Source organism: Gobio gobio (assembly GCF_949357685.1).
Source record: "Gobio gobio genome assembly, chromosome: 24".
NCBI lineage: Eukaryota > Metazoa > Chordata > Actinopteri > Cypriniformes > Gobionidae > Gobio > Gobio gobio.
In genome coordinates, this window is record NC_137120.1 from 31161035 (window position 1) to 31184483 (window position 23449).

The 23449-nt window shown below is 35.2% G+C and overlaps 2 protein-coding genes across 3 annotated transcripts in view; both read left to right on the forward strand.

The window, feature by feature from the left end:
- The first annotated feature begins 1449 nt into the window (after positions 1-1449).
- Positions 1450-17510, forward strand: fkbp8 (FKBP prolyl isomerase 8). Of its 2 annotated transcripts, none has more exons than XM_079808254.1 (9): positions 1450-1534; positions 3205-3466; positions 3648-3817; positions 4515-4603; positions 9458-9678; positions 9766-9938; positions 10149-10226; positions 12303-12437; positions 16052-17510. In XM_079808254.1, exons 2-9 carry the CDS (start codon positions 3205-3207, stop codon positions 16136-16138), a joined length of 1215 nt encoding a protein of 404 aa, XP_079664380.1. In that variant the 5' UTR covers positions 1450-1534; the 3' UTR covers positions 16139-17510. The 2 variants fall into 2 exon arrangements, 1 of the variants encoding a protein (XP_079664380.1); XR_013815900.1 differs by having other exon boundaries at positions 1452-1534; positions 11111-12437; positions 16052-17042.
- A 1722-nt stretch (positions 17511-19232) lies between these two features.
- Positions 19233-23449, forward strand: part of ell (elongation factor RNA polymerase II) — a 48791-nt gene continuing 44574 nt past the window's right edge. Inside the window, exon 1 of the mRNA XM_079808569.1 lies at positions 19233-19424. Within this exon, the coding sequence (XP_079664695.1) occupies positions 19290-19424 (135 nt within the window). The 5' untranslated portion in view covers positions 19233-19289. The remainder of the gene's footprint in view (positions 19425-23449) is intronic.

The following is a 23449-nucleotide window of genomic DNA, read 5'->3' on the forward strand; positions in this document are numbered from 1 at the left end:
TTGCTAAAAAATAACTATATATAAACAGTATTATTAGCAATAATAATAATTTTCTTCAATTTATTCTGAATTTGGGGTGAAATATGACTTGGACAGGTTTGGTGAGATTCTCCTTTGTATATAATTGACACTAATTCCCATTGACAGATCATGAAACCAGCCATTTCATGCAAACAATTATTGAATCAGTGCTTCATCACAGGATATATGAGTCGACCATCGTGGGACATTCAAAATCACACATTTCTTGATGGTTAGGTCGACCTTGTAAGCCCAGTTTAAAATGCTTTTGTCCAGTGACTGTATTAAGGACATTTTTTGTTTTGTTTTTTGGCCAACTGAGAGAACCAGGCTCAGCCTCCTGGTAAGTTTTGAAGGGATTTCCATGCTTGTCTTTGGTTTGTCTGGTACGCAGCCCACAACCTTTTCTTGACCCTCACCCCTGACCTTTGGTTTACTGTAAATACTGTAAAATGCATTTTGATATCATTGACATGTTTTGATATGTCAGTCACAACCAATGAGTACAGCTGAAAATAAGTTATAAAGAATCTGTTTGTGTTTTTGTATTTTAAAGAGATGCTTTTTGCTGTAAAAAACTGCAGGTCGACGCTCACCCCTATTGTAAATCAAGTCTGCAACAGGTTTATGCATTTATTTCTTCGTAAATAACAATCAAAGCTTCAATTCCTCAAACGTTTAGTTTGTGTGACGAAAAAGGCTTTTGATACTCAACAGAATATTGAGTCGGTTTACATCCAATTTTAAGGGTTCTGAAGGCTGGAATTGTTTAGTTGCTCACTGATCCGCTTTCAGTTCTTCAATGTCCAATCGTTGGCCATCTCTGCACTTCTGTTGTGATGTATAATATTGTAACATTAGAAAGACGTTTGAGAGGAAAATGTGTATTTTGGAGCAGGAAGGGTCATGGGAGGGAATGACAGAAATTTCTCCTGTAATTTTCATTGTCCTTTCTTGCGACATGACAGTATTTAATATGAAGCAGTCTGTCCCTTTGGGTTTGCTTTGTATTTTATAGTAGGGTAGCTCAGATCTTTGTCCTAGGGCCTTAGGTGTCTTGTGTAGGTAAATATGTCCTTTGTATGTTTCTTTATATTGTAAAGTTTCTTTAGACTGAGAAAAAAAAACTGAAAATTTGCTTATCAAAAAGAAATGATTGCATCAATAATAAATGTAATTTGATATTTTTATGCGTTTCAGTTTTGTTATTTAAATGAAATAATATTTTAAATAAATATATTAAATGAGATATGCATTGATATAATTTTATATGTATATATAAAAATGTTTAATTATATTAATATGACACAATAATTGTAAACATTAAAATTATACATGCATACATATATATATATATATTTTTTTTAATATATAAAAGTCCCCTGCAGTCATTGACTATATGACTTTTATTTTGTATTCTTCGGGATTGACCGTTGACCTTTACCCGGAAGTTGCACAGATTGATCTTGTTTTGTTGTCAAAGTTGTTGCTGCGCAGCTCCAAGCAGATTGCGGTAAGTATGCTTATCTATTTTCATGTTTACAGCACTTTAAAAACATTTTACCGCACATAAACCTTCAAACGAAAGTGTTGTCTTCACACTGTACGCAACGCAGTGAGTTGCGGCGCGTGCAGAGCGCGAGCTCGTTATCAAAGTTGCTGGAATGTTCTGGAAAAGCTGTCATTTCTGCAAATAACTGCTGTTTTTTTTAAAAACTATTTTATGAATGCATGCTCGCCCACTCATAATTAAATACAAAACCTCCATGACCGTATTAAATAAACGTTTTATTGCTGTCTTAAATTGCAGGGTTAAATTGCACTCTATTTACTACAGGATATTCACACTTTACAAGATAATTACAAAATAATTTTTTTAATAAGAAAGTTTTAGCTTTTACAATTACGATTTCTTCTCCAAAAATGACCATGGTAATACCGTGTTGTTGTTTTTTTTGCACGTGTATACCGTAGTAATATGATGAGTACATGAAATATCATATAAATATTCTGTATCATAGTCCTTGTAAGGGTTTAATTAGTCTATTCACACTTTCAATTTGCGCATTAATATATAATTTCATTCAAACCAAGGTTTATTGGGTTATATTATTCGTATTCTATGATAACTAAGGTTTCTTTTCCAAAAAGTACCATGGTAAACCCTGTGTTTGTTTCATATGGCGAATATTTGGAGTATCGTGTAAATACAATGAAATGTCAATACTCCAATCATTCCACAGTATTATAAGGGTTCAATTGATCCTGTTATGTAGTTTTACATTTGATTGTAATTGTATTATATATTATCATATATTAATTTGAAAGGAGATTCTGGAGTTGCTTTGATGGAATTGGAATAAACAATATTTGTTAATTCTTTTTTTGTCAATCTAGGTAGGCAGTTTCTACAACAATATCTTGCTGAATGCGTTTGGGAGTTGAATGCCAATGGAATTATGATAAACAAAGAAATAAACAGGCTTATATGGTATTGTGCACAAGCAGAAATGATTGTGAAATTGATAGTTAAAGCTCAACCACTGTTGGTTTATTATTTACAGAGATTGTTGCCGGAGAATGTGTGTGATTCTTCTAGATTTTCGCTTAATGTGAAATGTCCCAGGTTGACCTTTTCTCTGAAGATTTTCTTTTCATAAAAACGTCCTTGAAACATAAATGTAAAGTAGTGCATAAATGTGTTTATTGTGTACATTAAACAATAGGTGGGAGGAAACGTGTTTAACTGTGAAACAAAAAAAAAATAGTAGAATGTCTAAGCTTTTCCATACAATGAAAGTAAATTGAAACTGCGGTTTTTCTCTTTTCTTTTTTTGGAGCTTGATTGTTTTGGTCACCATTCAACAATATTATTGATCTGACTGTACGGACGCTGTTGTGTTAGAACTGAACTGAGCTGGACAATTACATAATTTTTTCCAGAACTGCTTTATAGATTAAATTAACCAATTTTCAACTGACTTCAGCTGAACAATAGCTGAAATGCATGTTATCACTGTAAAGAAACCATTTGTATTGCATAAAGCGCTATATAAATAAAGATGACTTGACCATTCACTTTCATTATATGGAAAAGAGCAGCTTGGACATTCTGCTAAACATCTGCTTTTGTGTTCTACGGGGTTTGGAACGACATTAAGGGAACTTGTTATTTTTCTCCAGATGGCCGACGGTGAGGTTGTTAATGGCTCTGCTGATAACCAGGAGGTGGCGCCATCGGGTAAGAAATCTGGACGTGCCTCGCTGCTCGATAGTGGTGAAGACTTTGAAATGTTGGAAGATGTGGAAGAGGATGTGGATGACGACCTCCCGCCTTTAGAAGACGCAGGTGGAGGAAAGAAGAAAAACAATCCGGCTAAAGAGGCTATAAAACTAGACGCAGTTGCCCCTTCTGCAGAACCGGAAGAGTGGCTGGATGTTTTAGGTATGTTTTTTTGGCAGCAGTAATTCATTAGTTAATGGAGACGAATATATCATAAAGCAAATATCAAGACTGATGGCGTAGTTAAGCACATTTTTCACAGCATCTGGATATTGCAGTGGCGGAATGAAATATGATGAGGATTTTGAGCTTGTTTTAATAGATTTCTTGTTTCAATGCACAGGAAATGGGCAGCTTAGAAAGAAAGTTCTGGAACCCGGAGCTGGTCCAGACAGCAGACCCCAGAGAGGCCAAAATGTCACAATTCATCTTAAAACCAGTCTTACTAATGGAACTGTGGTAGAAGAGCTGCCAGACTTATCTTTTACTCTGGGTGATGGGGATGTCCTTCAGGTATTATATTATGTTATGTTATATTATATTATATATAATTAATATATATATATATATATATATATATATATATATATATATATATATATATATATATATATATATATATATATATATATAATATAATTTTTTTTTTAGTGCTGGGCAATCAATTAATTGCAATTAATCACAAAATAAAAGTTTGTGTTTACATAATATATGTGTGTGTACTGTGTATAATTATTATGTATATATAAATACACACTCCTTCATGTATGTATGTATTTAAGAAATATTTGCATGTGTGTGTGTATATATATATATATATATATATATATATATATATATATATATATATATATATATATATATATATATATATATATATATATATATATATATATATATATATATATATATACAATTATATATATAATATATATATATACAATTATATATATATATATAATTTATCTTATATATACATATATCCATAACATATTTTTCTTAAATAAATACATGCATGTGTGTGTATTTATATATACATAATTATACACTTTTATTTTGGATGCGATTAATCACGATTACAATTATATTATATTCTTTTTTTAAATATTACCTGGATTTATATTATACATTTTCTTATATTTTTAGGGCCCTCAGTTGTTGTCTAAAAATAAATGATTAAAAGCATGTTTTGTTGTTCTTGTTTGAATAGGGGCTGGATCTCACTGTACAGCTGATGGAAATGGGCGAAAAGGCTTTGATTGAAGCAGGTGCTAAATACATGTATGGTGCCCTTGGCAGGTTAGATTCAATATATTTATATTATATTCAATATATATATATATATATATATATATATATATATATATATATATATATATATATATATATATTTTATATATATATATATATATATATATATATATATATATATATATATATATATATTATATATTATATATTAGTGCTGGGAATCGATTAAAAAAAGTAACTAATCACATTTTTTTCTGTAATTAATCTCGATTAATCGCAAGTTTTTAATATTTTAAGTTTTTAATATTTTGATATTGTAATAATTTCAGTTACTCTCCAAAATAATGTATAACCAATTTAAAGACAGCATATTTTAAATGTGTTGCAATGTCATCTTTTTATGAATGAAGGCCAGTATCACTGATACTAATGTCTCTATGAAACATTAATGACGTTGCATTACAGTATAACTGAAAGCTCCCAATTTCAACATTTATTAGGCTTTAAAAAAAAACTTTTAATTTAAATTAACTTAAAACAATCTTTACATAAACCCAAAATAATAAATGTTATATTTACCCATGGCCTTCCCTCTTATACATATACAGAAATGTAATAGTTATCAAACACCTTTCTTAACTGCATAAATAATAAATGAAATATAGATTAATCATTATTAAAGCTACCATTATCTCTGTTCCCGTTGTTCTTTGATGAACATTAATGACAGGCATCATCAGTGCTCCTGTCACTTTAAGAACAGCCGCTGAGGAACATGACACGGATCTCACGCACTGTCCCACGCATCTCATTTCCTCACAACTCTTTAAGTTTATTTAAGACGTTATTTGAAAAATTTAAGACTCCTGATATGAGAATACTCAAAATTCTCTGTGTTGTTGTTATTGCTTGTTCAAGAGCAAAAGAGAACTCGAGTTTGTGTGTGTGTGTGTGTTTGTGTGTGTCAGAGTGTTCCTCGATTAGCTGACATAAGACGCAGCCACACAGACAGGACATTAACACACACACACACACACAAACACACACAGAGAGAGACAGGACATTGACATACAGCGCGTTCTCTTGTGTCTTGTCGCGCTTGGAAGCATTTACATGAATAAGAGCATGAGTATATAATGTAACGCTAGGCAACAATGGATATAAAAACGGAGGCTGCGTTATTTGCGTTAAATATTTTTAAGGCGTTACGCTGAAAAAATTAATCGCCTGCGTTAACGCGTTAATTTGCCCAGCCCTAATATATATATAAGCCCTTGTGCGGGTTGAATTTGATATATAATAGATTTTTCAATTGTAGTCTTTTAAAAAGGCATCTGACATAATAAACTAAGTGCAATGTTTACATTTATATATCGAGTTTTTTTCGATAGATATCGAATAGACTCACGATACCAGCTGTGCTTTCTCGCGCTCTCATCTCTCTGACAGCGAGTTGACACAAACCAATTCGCCTCACTCACTCGTTTCATTTGCTCCAGATAAATAATGTGTGTTTTAACAGTTCTTGATTTTCGGCCTGGGATTGAACGTATTGTGCATAATTTCCTCTTTCCTGCAGATTTTGTGCTCACACCCAAAGTGCATATAAAGCCGCCTCTCTGCACTAAATTGAGTTAGTTTTCGAGCTTAAACTGTCAAATACACACAAAATAAGGTCAAAATGACGGTCTTGCAGAGTATTAACGTAACCAGTCATAACAGTTATATTTAAGTGAACGTAAACAGTTGAGAAAGCGCATGCGTAACAGTATAATGGATCCGTGCATCAGGCCTTAAAGTGACAGCAGCCTTATATACCTGCTAACAAATTATGAGATATAATTTTTTTTATATATATATATATATATATCACCATGGTATTGATGTCAAAATTGTGGCATGTGAAAATGCTGAATGGCTAGTAACTTTAGAAAACCACTAGCCACAGTGGCTGGTTAGCAAAAAAGTTAATGTCAATGTAATTAAATAATATTTATAATTTTTTAAAAGAAATTAATACTTATATTCAGCAAGGATGCATTCAATTCTACAATTGTAATGTTACTAAGATTTGCATTTCAAATAAATGCTGTTCTTTTGAACTTCATCAAAGAATCCTGACAAAAAAATGTATCTCGGTTTCCACAAATATATTAAAGGGTTAGTTCACCCAAAAATGAAAATTCTGTCATTAATTACTTACCCTCATGTCGTTCGACACCCGTAAGACCTCCGTTCATCTTCAGAACACAAATGAAGATATTTTAGTTCAAATCCGAGGGCTCAGAAAGGCCTCCATTGGCACAATGCACTTTACACTCTCAAGACCCTTAAAAGGTACTAAAGACGTTGTTACAAAGTCCATCTCACTACAGTGGTTCTACAATAACTTTATGAATTGGCGAGAATAGTTTTTGTGCACAAAAAAACCCTAAATAACGACTTATATTGTGATGACCGATTTCAAAACAATGCATCATGAAGCTTCGAAGCGTTATGAATCAGTGAGTTGATTCAGCGGTTTGAATCGCCAAAGTCACGTGATTTCAGCAGTTTGGCGGTTTGACAGACGATCCGCATTATGATTCGACTCGCTGATTCATAACGCTTCGAAGCTTCATGATGCATTGTTTTGAAATCGGTCATCACTATGCAAGTCGTTATTTAGGTTTTTTTTGCGCACAAAAACTATTCTCGTTGATTCATAAAGTTATTGTAGAACTTTGTAACGACGCCTTTAGTACCTTTTATGGGTCTTGAGAGTGTACCGTGCATTGTGCCAATGGAGGCCTTTCTGAGCCATCAGATTACAACTAAAATATCTTCATTTGTGTTCCGAAGATGAACGGAGGTCTTACGGGTGTCGAACGACATGACGGTAAGTAATTAATGACAGAATTTTCATTTTAGGGTGAACTAACCCTTTAAGCAGAACTCCAACATTGATAATAATCATAAATGTTTCTTGAGCATCAAATCAGCATATTAGAATGATTTCTGAAGGATTATGTGACACTGAAGACGGGAGTAATCATCACAGGAATAAATTACATTTTCAAATATATTCAAATGGAGAACAGGTGTAGTAATATTTCACAATATTTCTACAACGTATTTTACCGTATTTTTTTATTGGTAACTTCTTTCAGAAACAGTAACAGTAGTGTATATACATGCAAAGACTATAGGTATGGAAAGGTGGTTCACTCCTATTACTTGTGAATGGGAGAAACTGAAATGTGCAATATGGCGGAATCAGTCCCGCCTTCTCAATAAAAGAGCCAATCGCTGATTAGTAAAGTCATTGCATCACTTCAGCTGCTGTTAGAAGTAGGGCTGAAACGATTCATCGAGTTACTCGATTAACTCGATTACAAAAATTCCTCGAGGCAAAAATTCTGCCTCGAAGCCTCGTTAAATTCCTATGACGCGCGTTATACGCGCAGGATCTGATTCACACGGACTGCTGTTCAGTGTTCAGGAAGCACACCATAGCGCGTGATACATTTTGAATTTAGTTTAGATTCTAGATGCCCAGAATCACTATAGTAACTGCATGTTTTACACAGTTTATGTAAGTTGATTACCGTTCTTATAGCTGCCACACACACACACACACACACATACACACACACACACACACACGCGCGGGGCGCGCAAGCCCCGAAGCCAGATCGCTTTCACTTTCATCCTCATAAAGTGTGTCAAGTAAATGCTTTTAAAGCCTTGCCAGTTTGAACATTGAAGCGGTTGTGCACTATTCAAAAACAACAATACGGAAAACTTATCCGTTTAGTGCTCAGCTTTTTTCTGTGACACAGAGCCGAGCCGTGTCGCGTCTTTGACAACGAGCACGCGCCCTGAAGGCATGACCTCTTTTCGTGTGAAGATCGCGCGCGGAGAGCAGCGCAGAACTGATAGTAGAAAATCAGTAATAATTTCAGCATTCACTTTATACACCGGGACGTGATGTTGTGACGCGATTTTTCGAATGGATACTTCACCTAAAATTCACCGCTATGCAAGTAATGCAAGCCAAATGCAGCGCTCTATTGAAAATGAATGTATGTATTTCTGCTGTACCAAACTGCAATGAAGCCTCACGTACGCACGCACACACACACACACACACACACACACACACACACACACACACACACACACACACACACACACACACACACACACACACACACACACACACACACACACACACACACAGGTTGCTAGGTTACCATAGCAAATAGGCTCACCACATATGATATATTATTTGTTAGTAGCCTAATGGTAAATGCTGCAGGTGTAGAAATCTACATAAAAGATATTTACTTTGATGTCAGGGCTAGATTACAGCATGAAACCTGTTGTGCATATTAATACATTAAATTACTTTTCCTCTTCGTTTAATTCGTTTAATGCATTATTTTCGTTATGCATTATTTGTTTTGGTTGTTTAAAAACACGGAAAAAATGTATCCGATTAATCGATTAATCGATCGATTAAGTGCTAGATTAATCGATTACAAAAAGAATCGATAGCTGCAGCCCTAGTTAGAAGCTCCGCTTCCCATAAAAACCTGAGACTCGCTCTTAGGACTGCACATGCACATTGGCTGGACTAGCCTGAAAAATAAGCTTCACACTATTTAAGCATAAGAAACAACATTTATGGGACAGTTCGTGTCAGATTTTGTTGCTTATTTGAAATATGTTATTTAATTGTGAGTTCGGCTAGCAGTTCTTGAGATTTCAGGATTTCCCCATTCAAATAAATAGGACTTGGTCTTATTTAGCCGAAATAGCTGCCTCTTTGGTCGCCAAGTGAACAGACTTTCCTTGAAAGCGACTTTAATGCATGTGAGATTGCAGCAATATTTTTCATGTTAAACTCTGTTCTGTCAGCTCTACTCCTGCTGTGCCTCCTGATGCTGATCTCATCCTGGAGGTGCAGCTGTTGTCGGCAGAAGACGCCCCAGACCTGGAGCTCATGCCACCCCCGGAGAGAATCAGTTTGGCCAACAGAAAGCGAGAGCGAGGTAATGTCCACTACCAGCGCGCCGACTACGCCTTTGCCGTCAACTCGTATGGAATCGCACTACAGATAACCGAAGCCTGTTCCAAAGGTGATGCTGCTTCATTCATGATTCATTCTGTTTATTTCTAAATAAATCATTTTATGGTCATGTCTGTAATCATTTGGTATCTTTCAGTTGATATCAGTCAACAAGAAGAGGAAGATCTTTTGGACATGAAAGTGAGATGTCTCAACAATATGGCCGCTGCTCAACTCAAGCTAGACCACTATGAAGCCGCACTGCGCTCCTGCGTCTCCGTCCTGGCGCACCAGCCGGACAATGTCAAAGCTGTGTTCCGGAAAGGCAAGGTTGGTTTCCTGGGTTCAGATGCATATCATTTTCACTCGCTCTCATTAAATAGTAATGCTCTCCTGGTTTTGGACGCAGCGAAAGAGAGTTGTTCGGTCATTTGGTTCCATTCTGTTTTCTGGCCACGGCAGAGGGGGGGGGGAAGAACAGCTTGAGATGTGTTGAGATTAAAAAGTGCTGACGTGACGTGTGTGTTTGTGTGTCTGCAGGTACTGGCTCTGCAGGGCGAGTATGCTGAAGCCATTAAAACTCTGAAAGGGGCCTTGAAGTTGGAGCCAAGTAACAAGGTAACCCAAGTGACAATTTAACAGAACTGATTTCCGTAATCTATCACAGTTAATAAAAGTAAAAAAAAAACACACACACACACACACACACACACACACACACACACACACACACACACACACACACACACACACACACACACAAAATAGTAGTTTTCAAAAAATACAAAATTGCATTAATATAATTCATTTTAATAACATTTAAAATAAAGATCAAATAAGCTATAATTATATATATATATATATATATATATATATATATATATATATATATATATATATATATATATATATATATATATATATATATATATAACATTTTATATCTTATTTTATCTTTATTTATTTTATATTTAATTAAAATTAATTGTAATTAATTAGTATTTTTTGATTTTCATTAATACAATTAATTTTAATTAAATATAAAATAAATAAAGATAAAATATTTTTGGAGAACTACTATTTTATATCTTATTTTATTGTATTTTTATATCTTATGTTTATTTTATTTTTGTCTTTATTTTATATTTTATTTTATATTAAATATATTAGATTGTTTTATTGAAAATTAGTGTCCGTTTAACCTGAAAAAAATTTAAGATTTTTTTTATATCTTATGTTATCTTGATTTTATTTCATCTTATTTATCTTACTTAAGACATAAAACAAAGTTTACATCTTATTTTATCAGTTTTATTTAATCTTATTTTGTTTTGAAATTACTGAAAATTATCTATTGTTATTTTACTGCTATTTTATTTTTATTTCATTTTGTTTTTCAATAAAAATATTATGGTAAATTCAATTCTATTGAAAATTGGAATCTGTTGAGAACTACTTGTATAACAGGTCCAGAAACGTGCGTTTCTCATTATAACCTGCAGATGGAGCCACAGGCCCCCAAATACAGCTTGTCTGCAGACAGAACAGAGTGTTCAAACTCCTAGGATCACATTTCTTTCCGTGTCTATAAATAACCGGGTCCCTCTGCACACTTGCCATATCTAAAGCAGCGTTGGCTCTGCTTACACAGGCGGACGGATGAGGTTCCCTGTGTCCCACCATCTGACAGCTCCTGACTGCCATGGCTTTCTGCTGTATGACCAGCCAAGCCACCTACGTCTGCACATTTACACCCCTCTCTTCTCATGTGTCTGGCCTTTAGAGAGGCTCCAGTACAGAATTCCTTAATCCACTCTGAACCCATCTCGTCAGTTTGCCTTTACCCTTCTTGTTTTAGTCATTAGCCAGTTATTCAACTTTAGCACTAATTAAACTAATTGGCAGGTTGTCATGATATATTTTGACTCGGGCGGCTCCTGAAAGTCTACATTTAAAGCGCCATTCACACTCCTTGCTAATTTACCATAATGACAGACTGTGTAATTAGCAATATATTGTTTAAAGTCATGTTTTAAACTGTAATTTTGATGTTTGTAGGTTACTGCTTTGATTTAGCAGTGTTTCTTTATCATAATGGCCCTTTTTAAGTGTGGATCAGAGAATTGAACGATTAAGTTTGCAAATTAATCATTCTTAAAAACAAACTGGTAAACTTTTTTTTAAAACCAGTCATAAATCTGATCGATTTCTATTCACTTGAAGAATTTACACAACTTGAAAAAATTGCTTTCGCATATATCGCCTGCACAAGCATTGGCTAAAACCAGAGTAGATCTAAACCTCTTTACTCGGGTATGGAATGAATGAAGCTTAGTGGTGTTGATTTTAAGGTCATATAAGCAAAAACTGATCATGCAATTGTGTGTGACCCATACAAAGACTTGTTTCTTCAGTACAAGATGCTTTCACTTCTGCTTTTGTCTTTTGTGGCATTGCAGCTGATGTTGGGAAACATGTGAATGCGGTTTTAATCTTGAATTGGTTTATATCTTGTCTTTTGTGTAGGCTTTCACTCAATCTCCGACAGCATTGTCATGTTTAATCATTTTCGTGCCGCCCAAATGTGTTGGTGCACTGCAGTGAGCAACAGTTTCATCAGCCTGACGATACCCCCCCCCCACCCACCCACACACATACACACACTTTTCATTCTCTGTGCCCTTTTTCCGGCAGACCATCCACGCTGAGCTGTCGAAGCTTGTGAAGAAACACTCTGAGCAGAAAGGAGCCGAACAGGCCATGTATAAAAAGATGCTGGGTAATCCGTCAAACGCCAGTGTGCAGAAACACCGTGCCAAGTCCTCATGGGTGAGAGCATGATCTCCCCCTATTTAAACTATTTAACACTATGCACTGTTTGTTTATTTGGTTATGAGGTTGCATATCTATGTTTACTCTCAACAGGAAGTGGGGTTTACAAATTACAAAGGGCACATTTATGCCTTAAACTGTTAAAGGGATAGTTCATTAAAAAAAAAATATATATATATATGTATTTAATCACCTTCATGTTGTTCCAAACTTGTACGTGACTATTTTTAACATTGCACATGTAAGGGAAATTTGATAAACTTCATGCTGCAAATGGATCATTGAGTTTGAGTGAGTTAAACCGGATCAGTCAGATTCATGAATGAATTTACCAGCCCCTAAGGGGACATGGTGATGGAAATATTTATGAGATGGGAGAAAAAAATTATGTTTGAATGCTTTTGCGTTTGCTCACAGAACTTTTGTGTTCTCGCAAAAGTATTGCATTTCCCAAATAACTTAGCGTTCTCTTGCAAAAGTGTTATGTTCCCCCAAGAAACTGCATTCTCCAGCAAAAGTGTTGCGTTCCCCAGAGAAACTTTGGTTCGCTAGCAAAAGTGTTGCGTTCCCCAGAGAAACTTTGGTTCGCTAGCAAAAGTGTTGCGTTCCACAGAGAAACTTTGGTTCTCTTGCAAAAGTGTTGCGTTCCCCAGAGAAACTTTGGTTCGCTAGCAAAAGTGTTGCGTTCCACAGAGAAACTTTGGTTCTCTTGCAAAAGTGTTGCGTTCCACAGAGAAACTTTGGTTCGCTAGCAAAAGTGTTGCGTTCCACAGAGAAACTTTGGTTCTCTAGCAAAAGTGTTGCGTTCCACAGAGAAACTTTGGTTCGCTAGCAAAAGTGTTGCGTTCCATAGAGAAACTTTGGTTCTCTAGCAAAAGTGTTGCGTTCCACAGAGAAACTTTGGTTCGCTAGCAAAAGTGTTGCGTTCCACAGAGAAACTTTGGTTCGCTAGCAAAAGTGTTGCGTTCCACAGAGAAACTTTGGTTCTCTAGCAAAAGTGTTGCGTTCCACAGAGAAACTTTGGTTCTCTTGCAAAAGTGTTGCGTTTCACAGAGAAACTTTGGTTCTCTTGCAAAAGTGTTGCGTTCTACAGAGAAACTTTGGTTCTCTTGCAAAAGTGTTGCGTTCCACAGAGAAACTTTGGTTCTCTTGCAAAAGTGTTGCGTTCCACAGAGAAACTTTGGTTCTCTAGCAAAAGTGTTGCGTTCCACAGAGAAACTTTGGTTCGCTAGCAAAAGTGTTGCGTTCCACAGAGAAACTTTGGTTCTCTAGCAAAAGTGTTGCGTTCCACAGAGAAACTTTGGTTCGCTAGCAAAAGTGTTGCGTTCCACAGAGAAACTTTGGTTCTCTTGCAAAAGTGTTGCGTTCCACAGAGAAACTTTGGTTCGCTAGCAAAAGTGTTGCGTTCCACAGAGAAACTTTGGTTCTCTAGCAAAAGTGTTGCGTTCCACAGAGAAACTTTGGTTCGCTAGCAAAAGTGTTGCGTTCCACAGAGAAACTTTGGTTCGCTAGCAAAAGTGTTGCGTTCCACAGAGAAACTTTGGTTCTCTTGTAAAAGTGTTGCGTTCCATAGAGAAACTTTGGTTCTCTAACAAAAGTGTTGCTTTCCACAGAGAAACTTTGGTTCGCTAGCAAAAGTGTTGTGTTCCACAGAGAAACTTTGGTTCTCTTGCAAAAGTGTTGCTTTCCACAGAGAAACTTTGGTTCTCCAGCAAAAGTGTTGCGTTCCATAGAGAAACTTTGGTTCTCTTGTAAAAGTGTTGCGTTCCATAGAGAAACTTTGGTTCTCTAACAAAAGTGTTGCGTTCCACAGAGAAACTTTGGTTCTCTTGCAAAAGTTTGCCGTTCCCCAGAGAAACTTTGGTTCTCTTGCAAAAGTGTTGCGTTCCACAGAGAAACTTTGGTTCTCTTGCAAAAGTTTGCCGTTCCCCAGAGAAACTTTGGTTCTCTTGCAAAAGTGTTGCGTTCCATAGAGAAACTTTGGTTCTCTAACAAAAGTGTTGCGTTCCACAGAGAAACTTTGGTTCTCTTGCAAAAGTTTGCCGTTCCCCAGAGAAACTTTGGTTCTCTTGCAAAAGTGTTGCGTTCCACAGAGAAACTTTGGTTCTCTTGCAAAAGTGTTGCCGTTCCCCAGAGAAACTTTGGTTCTCTTGTAAAAGTGTTGCGTTCCATAGAGAAACTTTGGTTCTCTAACAAAAGTGTTGCGTTCCACAGAGAAACTTTGGTTCTCTTGCAAAAGTTTGCCGTTCCCCAGAGAAACTTTGGTTCTCTTGCAAAAGTGTTGCGTTCCACAGAGAAACTTTGGTTCTCTTGCAAAAGTGTTGCATTCCACAGAGAAACTTTGGTTCGCTAGCTAAAGTGTTGCGTTCCACAGAGAAACTTTGGTTCTCCAGCAAAAGTGTTGCGTTCCATAGAGAAACTTTGGTTCTCTTGCAAAAGTGTTGCGTTCCACAGAGAAACTTTGCTTTCTCTTGCAGAAGTGTTGCGTTCGCAGAGAAACTTTGGTTCTCTTGTAAAAGTGTTGCGTTCCACAGAGAAACTTTGGTTCTCTAACAAAAGTGTTGCGTTCCACAGAGAAACTTTGGTTCTCTTGCAAAAGTGTTGCCGTTCCCCAGAGAAACTTTGGTTCTCTTGTAAAAGTGTTGCGTTCCATAGAGAAACTTTGGTTCTCTAACAAAAGTGTTGCGTTCCACAGAGAAACTTTGGTTCTCTTGCAAAAGTTTGCCGTTCCCCAGAGAAACTTTGGTTCTCTTGCAAAAGTGTTGCGTTCCACAGAGAAACTTTGGTTCTCTTGCAAAAGTGTTGCATTCCACAGAGAAACTTTGGTTCGCTAGCTAAAGTGTTGCGTTCCACAGAGAAACTTTGGTTCTCCAGCAAAAGTGTTGCGTTCCATAGAGAAACTTTGGTTCTCTTGCAAAAGTGTTGCGTTCCACAGAGAAACTTTGCTTTCTCTTGCAGAAGTGTTGCGTTCGCAGAGAAACTTTGGTTCTCTTGTAAAAGTGTTGCGTTCCACAGAGAAACTTTGGTTCTCTAACAAAAGTGTTGCGTTCCACAGAGAAACTTTTGTTCTCTTGCAAAAGTGTTGCGTTCCACAGAGAAACTTTGGTTCTCTTGCAAAAGTGTTGCGTTCCACAGAGAAACTTTGGTTCTCTTGCAAAAGTGTTGCGTTCCACAGAGAAACTTTGCATTCTCTTGCAAAACCACCTTTCCATCACAGTTTAGTGGGCGAACGCACAATATTTTCGAGAGAATGCAAAAGCATTAAAATATAATTTTTTCTCCCATCTAATTTTTCACCAATCACTATGTCGTCTTGGGGGCTCCATACAAATAATTTTTCTGTACTTTTCCGTACTTTCTGTACTTGCTAATACGGTTCACAAATTGGCCTGAATGTTTTATTGACGAATCGAACTAATCTAATTCTCGAGTTTACCTCAATGGCTCAAATTTCACTGGAGCGGAAAACCAATAATATATAACATTTTGATTTGTTCATCACACAACGTTTTCAATTGACAAATAACTTTAAACCCACAGGGTGGTTAAAAAATGCCAATTTTTATTTTGTATGAAATATTTCTTCTAATCAGGTATTTATCTTTTTACAGAGTCTCAGCTGGAAGTGGCTTTTTGGGGCTACAGCCGTCGCCATTGGAGGTGTAGCTTTGTCAGTTGTCATCGCAGCTAGAAATTAACCAAAATTCACAGTGACAAAATGGACGACGTGGTGCTCAAGACTTTGAGCATGCCAAGCCCTCAAAACACCTTACTGACCTTTATATTTAAAAACAAATGTAATTGAAAGTGAACTGGTTGTAAGTTCTGTTGCCCGCCATCATGCTATAGAGGTTTTAAATAGTGTTCACTTTTTACTTTCAATGCATGAAAGATCAGCTGGGAAGAAATAGATGTGAGAAATATTATATTATTCCTATTTATGTACAGAAAGATTCCTAGTTGTAATGAAGAAATTTATTGATGTACAGAATGATGCTCTTCAGGTGGAACTCTCCGACTGAACTCTCCGACTGCAAACAACATTTGTGAAGTTCCGTGATCTTATTTTGGTGAACTGAAACTTGCTTGTGAACAGTCTTGGGCACTCAAGAATATGATTGTATGCTTTTTCTTTTGCAGTATCTACAGGCAACTTTAGCTTCTGATGCTAAAGAAAGACAACACTATTTCAAAAGTCCTTACACTGATGTGGTACGTTTTCAAAGGCTTCAAAATATCTCTGGACCAATGTGTTAAAGAAGTAAAATCAGCCGTCTGATTGTCAATAATGTTCCCAGATTTTCACATTTTCATGACCAAACACTGCAAGGAGGGTCATACTGACCTTTACGGTTTATATATTTGCAGCTCCTACAATAATTATGTGCATTTACTTTGAATTATTTATTTAAGATGAACAGATGTGTGTCGTCGTAATTTTTGTCATTGATCCTCTGGTTGATTGTCTCAGTTCTCCATTCCAATTGTTTTTGTAGGTTTGGTAACTTTCAGCATTCCCTTTAAAGTTGTTTTGTATATCCTAAAATATACTTTTACACTTTCTGTTCATATAGTTGAAAATAAAGTGATTTCTTGAACATTTTTAAAGCCTCTCTTATTAATTCTTCTGAATTAAATCTACTGAATATATTTTTTGGTTGAAAGGTAAAAAAAAAGTGAAGTGTTAATAGAATAACAATAGAATGGTTCTTTGCACGTGCTGTAGCCTATTATTAACTGCTTTAACATTTGTGAGGTATGGAGTCGATGTAAACGTTAACGAACATTCTATTAAACACATGCGTTCAAATGAAATTGAGAATGTATTTGAAGTGCATAACATGACGAATCCTCATCCCTTTCATTGTAGTTTTGTGGGGCATTCCCTAGTCAAGTTTTTTTTTTCCAGACATTGACGTTTTTCTGACGCAATTCTGAGTGAGAAGCGATCAATCCAAAACCTTCCCCCACCCCCAGCCAAGAGTTTTCAGTGTATAAAAACACTACCAAACATGGTCAAATCAAAATTGATAAACATATACGTTTGTTTTATTGTTAAAATAAATTCGGAAAAAAGAACAATATAGTGCTTTAATGACATTCAATGGCCATTCATTCATCTGTTATTTCTAGCGACGTCCAGTTCGTGAAAGAATTGTTCTTTCGAGTCGGATCTTTTCCGTGATATGGAATGAACGATTCGTTCATTAATTGGACTGAATCGGTCTGGATCTTGACTTGGATATTGAATCGAGTCAATAATTCTTACTCAGATCCCCTCACTCAAAGTACTAAAATAGCTAAATGGCAAAAAAAAAAAAAGAATATATATATATATATATATATATATATATATATATATATATATATATATATATATATATACACACACACATATATATATATATATATATATATATATTATATATACACACATATATATATATATATATATATATATATATATATATATATATATATATTATATATACACATATATATATATATTATATATACATATATATATATATATATATATATATATATATATATATATATATATATATATATATATATATATATATATATATATATATATATATATATATATATATATATATATATATAATTACACCCTTAATAATAAACTGCAATTATTATAAACAGCAGTATTTTCCTGTATATGTTTTCAAGCTCTATTTTATTAACAAATCACACAACAATTAAGTTCAAAATAACATTAATAATAAACAGTAAATATCATTGGGGGGAAAAATACAAATAGTATTAATAATACAAAGAAAATAAATAAAATAAGCAACAAAATTACAAGGATGAATAAATATATACACAGGGGTATCAAATCCAAATCTCTAATTATACAAAATAAATACAAAGATCCTTAAAAATTATAATATGTCTAGGCTTTACAGCAGTCTAAAGTCTTTTTTGCCCTGTATATGTTTTTATTTATTTATTGATGCTAAAAACAATACACAAGTAGGCTAATGACAAATAATAACAGAATACAAACAAAGCAGCAAAGAAACAAAACAAAAATAAAAAGCAACTGGGGGGAATAATATAAATTAAACATTGATAAAATATGAGAATTACATGACACTGAAAAAAGGGAAAGAATTGCAAACAGATCATGTTTTTTATGGCTTTTTCATTCTCATAAGTGAAAAGAGGTAATTTTGAAGTTCTTTCACAAATATAAGAAAGAGAGGTTTTGCATTTAGATATTTAGATTTATGAATGTGGAATTTAGCGAGTAACAAGATCAGATAACGTATCCTTCCGATACAATACTCATTCTTTATACATTTCATTCCTAATAAAGCCTAATACATCTTGCCAAAACATTTTAGTAAAGGGACAATGCCAACAAAACAAAAAAGATGAGCTACAGTTTCATCAGAGTTGTTACAAAAAGAGCAACTGGAGGGAATATCCTGAACGTTTTAGGTAGTGACTTGCAGGGTAGCACTTATGAATAATTTTAAAATAAATATTTTTTTACTTTATTGGTTAAAAAAAGAGATGTGGAAGCATCCACACTTTTTTTTCCAACAGATAGGCATGTAATATATCAGCGATGACGTAACAAAACAGCGGATCCGTTTTCGAACCGGTTCGTTTGTAAGGAGCTGCTCGAAAGAACCGATTCGCGGAAATGAGCCAGACTTCCCATCACTGGCCATCCCTCTTATGATTACCCCGAAGCCACGCCCCCTCCGCCTGCACGTAATTCACGCCTCATGAATAATCATACCCTTCGCTCAGTCGAGTTGCTTGTTGCGTTCACGGCAGAGGCGCGTGAGCGTGGTGGGAAATGCGAGCAAGATGGCGGCGTTGAAGGAGGAGCAGTGCTACGGACTGTCCTGTGGAAGAGTGAGCAATGGCAGCAACATCTCCGTCTATCACGTCAAGCTGACTGACAGCGCGCTGCGAGCATTTGAAGACTACCAGAGCAACAAGGTAAGACGCGCGTCGAGCGCAACGCGAGGCTGGATAAACATTGCTAACAGGCTAGCAGAGAGCAGCAGGCGACAGTTATTTCCCTGCCTGACAGCAAATCACCCACTCAGCTGAAGAAATTCCCCTCAAAGCGACCAGGAACTTCGGTGTATCGAAACTATCCCTGTCATTTGCTATCGTTGCCTTCCTTATTAGGCACTTCATACACTAATGAAGCCATTAATTAAACCCACAGCAGGTATTAAAACAAAATAACTTGTTACATGTGTGTTGGTTTGGTGGCAGACAGTCTAGTTTGGTTTAAAGTAACTGGGTTCCCAGGATCTGGGAAAACCTGGAAATGTCTGACTCTGAGAATTGCGATTTACAGGTCTGGGAAAGTCATGGAAATTCCAATAATGAGTAGACATTTTTCTAGTTATGTTGTCTCTCAACCAGGGGCCCAGCAAGGGACCACAAGATGACTTAATTGCTAAGTTAAAGATGATGAAAAAGGAATCCAAAAGGTTGAGAACCACTGATTTAAACTTTTTAAATGTATTATAATTTGGCCCTTTTTAATGTTTCAATAATGACAAATTAAATGTAACTTTTAATATAGTATGACATTTACTTTTTTCAGACTGATTTTACGTGTGTGTGTGTGTGTGTGCGCGCACCGGTCAAAAGTTAATTTTAATTTTTAGGAAAATTACTATTTTTAAGAATTTTTTTGAACGAAGTCTCTTATGCTCATCAATCCTGAATATATTGGATCAAAAACACAGTAAAAACATCAAAATTGTGAAATATTATTACCATTTAAAATGATTGATTTCTATTTTAATGTACTTTAAAATATAATATATTTCTGTCATGCGAAGCTGAATTTATCAGCCATCCAGTCTTTAGTGTCACACAATCCTTCAGAAATCATTCTAATATGCTGATTATCAATGTTAAAAACAATATATACATATTAAATCGGTCTGAACAAAAAATACGCTTTATATTTCATTAGTAAATGTAATAAAATAGTGCCTTTTCACACATTTGTCACAGTGAAATTAAACTCATAATTTATCATTCATGTTTTATTTATTTTTTTCTTTTAAATACGTCTGTTGTCCAGTTTTACAAGCCAACAAGCTTATCTACTAGAGGGAAAAAAAGACAAAGTAATGCAAGCTAGTCAGGGTTTTTACCGAATCTATGACGTTGCATTGATAACGTTTGTTTGTTGAATATAGAAGTCCTAGTCCAAGTTTGGATATGATATGAAAAACGCTGCTTCCAGCCTGTGAACCTGAACCAATTGTTTCTATTTTAACCCAGCCCTGCTACTAATTTGTATTCACCAGTTTTTAAGTGTAATTTGATCTCCCCAGTTTAAGGTGGACGCTGTTTTCCACATAGCAAAGCAGTGAATATGAGTCTTTGAGATTTGTAAGTTGTTAATGCCATTGGAATCTATCATGAATGAGAGTAAACATGGTTGCCACATCTTCAAAAAGCCCAGTCGAGTGTCCACATATTTTATGGTGTGTTTTGAGTTGAATGACTTTTGGATTAAAGGATCGTGAACCGTTGCAGACACAACAGGTTGGATGATATCTGTTAATAACATGCCTTGATTTGTCTGCGCCGTTTCAGATCTGAGACCCTTGCATGGTTCAGGTTTGGCATAATAGAGCCAATGCAACTCGATCTGAGATTCAATAAAGGCCACGACTCTTCGTATTCAAACCAGAGTGGAAGTTGAGTCACACTTCTGGTGATGTCAGAAAATTGGATGATGGGAATAAAATTACAACTTTCGGTCTACACCCTAGCTGGTTGCAACAATTGGATAAAACGCTGAATGTCAGCTTATCTAAGTGTTGCTCTCTTATGCAGTGATTAGTATGGCATATTCTTTAGATGTGATATGTGAAACTCAAGTCGACTGGCTACATGTGACACTGTGAGGGAGGCTGAAGCTTTGCTTGAGTATTTTTAGCTTTCAGGCAGAGTGCATAAATGCTACTTGTAAGTTTAGAGTAGGATAGTCTTGGTTTGGTATATTTGCATAGGCCAATGTACATTTGCTTTTATTGCCTAGGGCAGTTTGGTTGCTTATGAGAAATTGGTCTTCATTATTTTTATTTTATTCATTTTTTTTTAAATAGCTATCACCCTTTGTGTTTGACTCCCTGTCTTCTGAAGAGCTTGTTGATTTTGAAATGTTACAACATTCTTTTAAAGTAGTTTAAATTAAATTGGTATATCCTTCTTCTCGTGTTTTGAAGCATGTTGGCTACTCGCGTGACAGGTGTCGTGTAACGTGCACATACTTTGACGTTGCATATGTACTTATTGGATTTCACAAACCCTACGAATCCTATCTGCTAATCGACAGCATAACCTTTTTATCCAAATGGACCATTATGAATAATACATTTAAAAAAAAATTAAGTTAATGTGAACCTCTAAATATGTAGCCTTAAATAATAATTCAAGTTTTCAAGGCTTAATGTCGAGTCCTTCGAGGCCTTGTCATGTGCTTAGTAAATCGGTCGTTCACTTGTCAGTGAAAAAGTTGCTTGCCGGGGGAAAAAATTATTAAACGTTAGGGCCATGTTACTTATTAAACATTAGGGCTGGGTATTGACACAAATTTCACAATTCGATTCGATTTCGATTCGCTTTTCGATTTGATTCAATTCAATAGATTATTTTGGATGTATATCAGGTACAATACATGGCAAATTTTCTCAAGGAAAACAAATCTCTGAACTATTTTAAACTATGGGAGTCAGTTGATACTACTTTAGCCTACTAATATTGAAGGTAAAAATTAACTGATTTGTAGGATACAAACACTTAAATTTTAAAACACTATTTAAAAAAAAAGTTATAATATTAACTTTACAATTACATAATCATAATTCTTCTCCAATTAGTTTTTTTTTTTAAATGGTCATAATTTATTCATACATACATGCTAGGGATGCAACAATACAGTTAGTCCACGGTTCAATACATACCTCGGTTTTTAACCACGGTGTTCGTTTCTGATGGCTTGTCACATCAGTTTTTTGTTATTCTATTCTTAGGCGACAGGAACAGCAAGGTTGAGGAGAAAAAAGACTTTTTATTGCAATACTGTTTCTTTATTTTACTTAAAATAATTGAAAAACCTTACTTAAACTTTACTTTACTTAAAAAAAAAACCTTGTACACATTCCTAGTGTATTGTAAAATATAAAATAAATGTATATAAAGATTTACACTGGCAGCTCTGCGCTGTACAGCAGCATTTAAGTATGAAATTGAATGAATAAATGTAAAAATAAAACACAACATAGACTTCACTATAAAATATACATTGATTCTTTTTAAAGCTATAGCCTACTGTATTAGTTTTTCAGTCAAGAGCAATGAGTGATTTTCTCTTTGTCTTTTGTTGTTGTATTAACATTAAAGGGACCGTTCACTCAAAAATGACAATTCTGTCACCGAGAAATGAATACAGGGTTGGAACAATATTAGAGTGAGTAAATAATGACATTTTAGAGGTGAACTGTCCCTTTAAGGACAGCGTGTTCACTACTGCGCTGCTGTCAATTTAAGACCTTAAAAGCATCTAATATACAGACACACGCGATTTTACTTTACCTTTAGACATAACCGACTGTGTTTGTTAACCTTGTGTGTATTTGACAGTATTAGCGCAGTAAGACGACTACTTAGTCCAGTATTCACGTGTTTGACAAGCGTTTAGTGCGTGCGCTCTGAAAAGCGAATGTTAAAACCGTGCACGCGAATGAGCCGGCAAGTAATGAACTTTCTTGATTGTGAATATCTATAGTGTTCCGTGAGTATAACTCTACCACTAACGTGTGATGTGAATGTATGTCGCGTTTTTTGTTCAGTATTGGGATGGAGGCAAATTATGGAATTTGTAGAAAAATAATTAATTCAATGCAAACCCGAAAAAACGCAATTCACAGGCACGTATTGAACCATGAATGCCGTACCGAAAGGATCAATATTATATTGAGAAT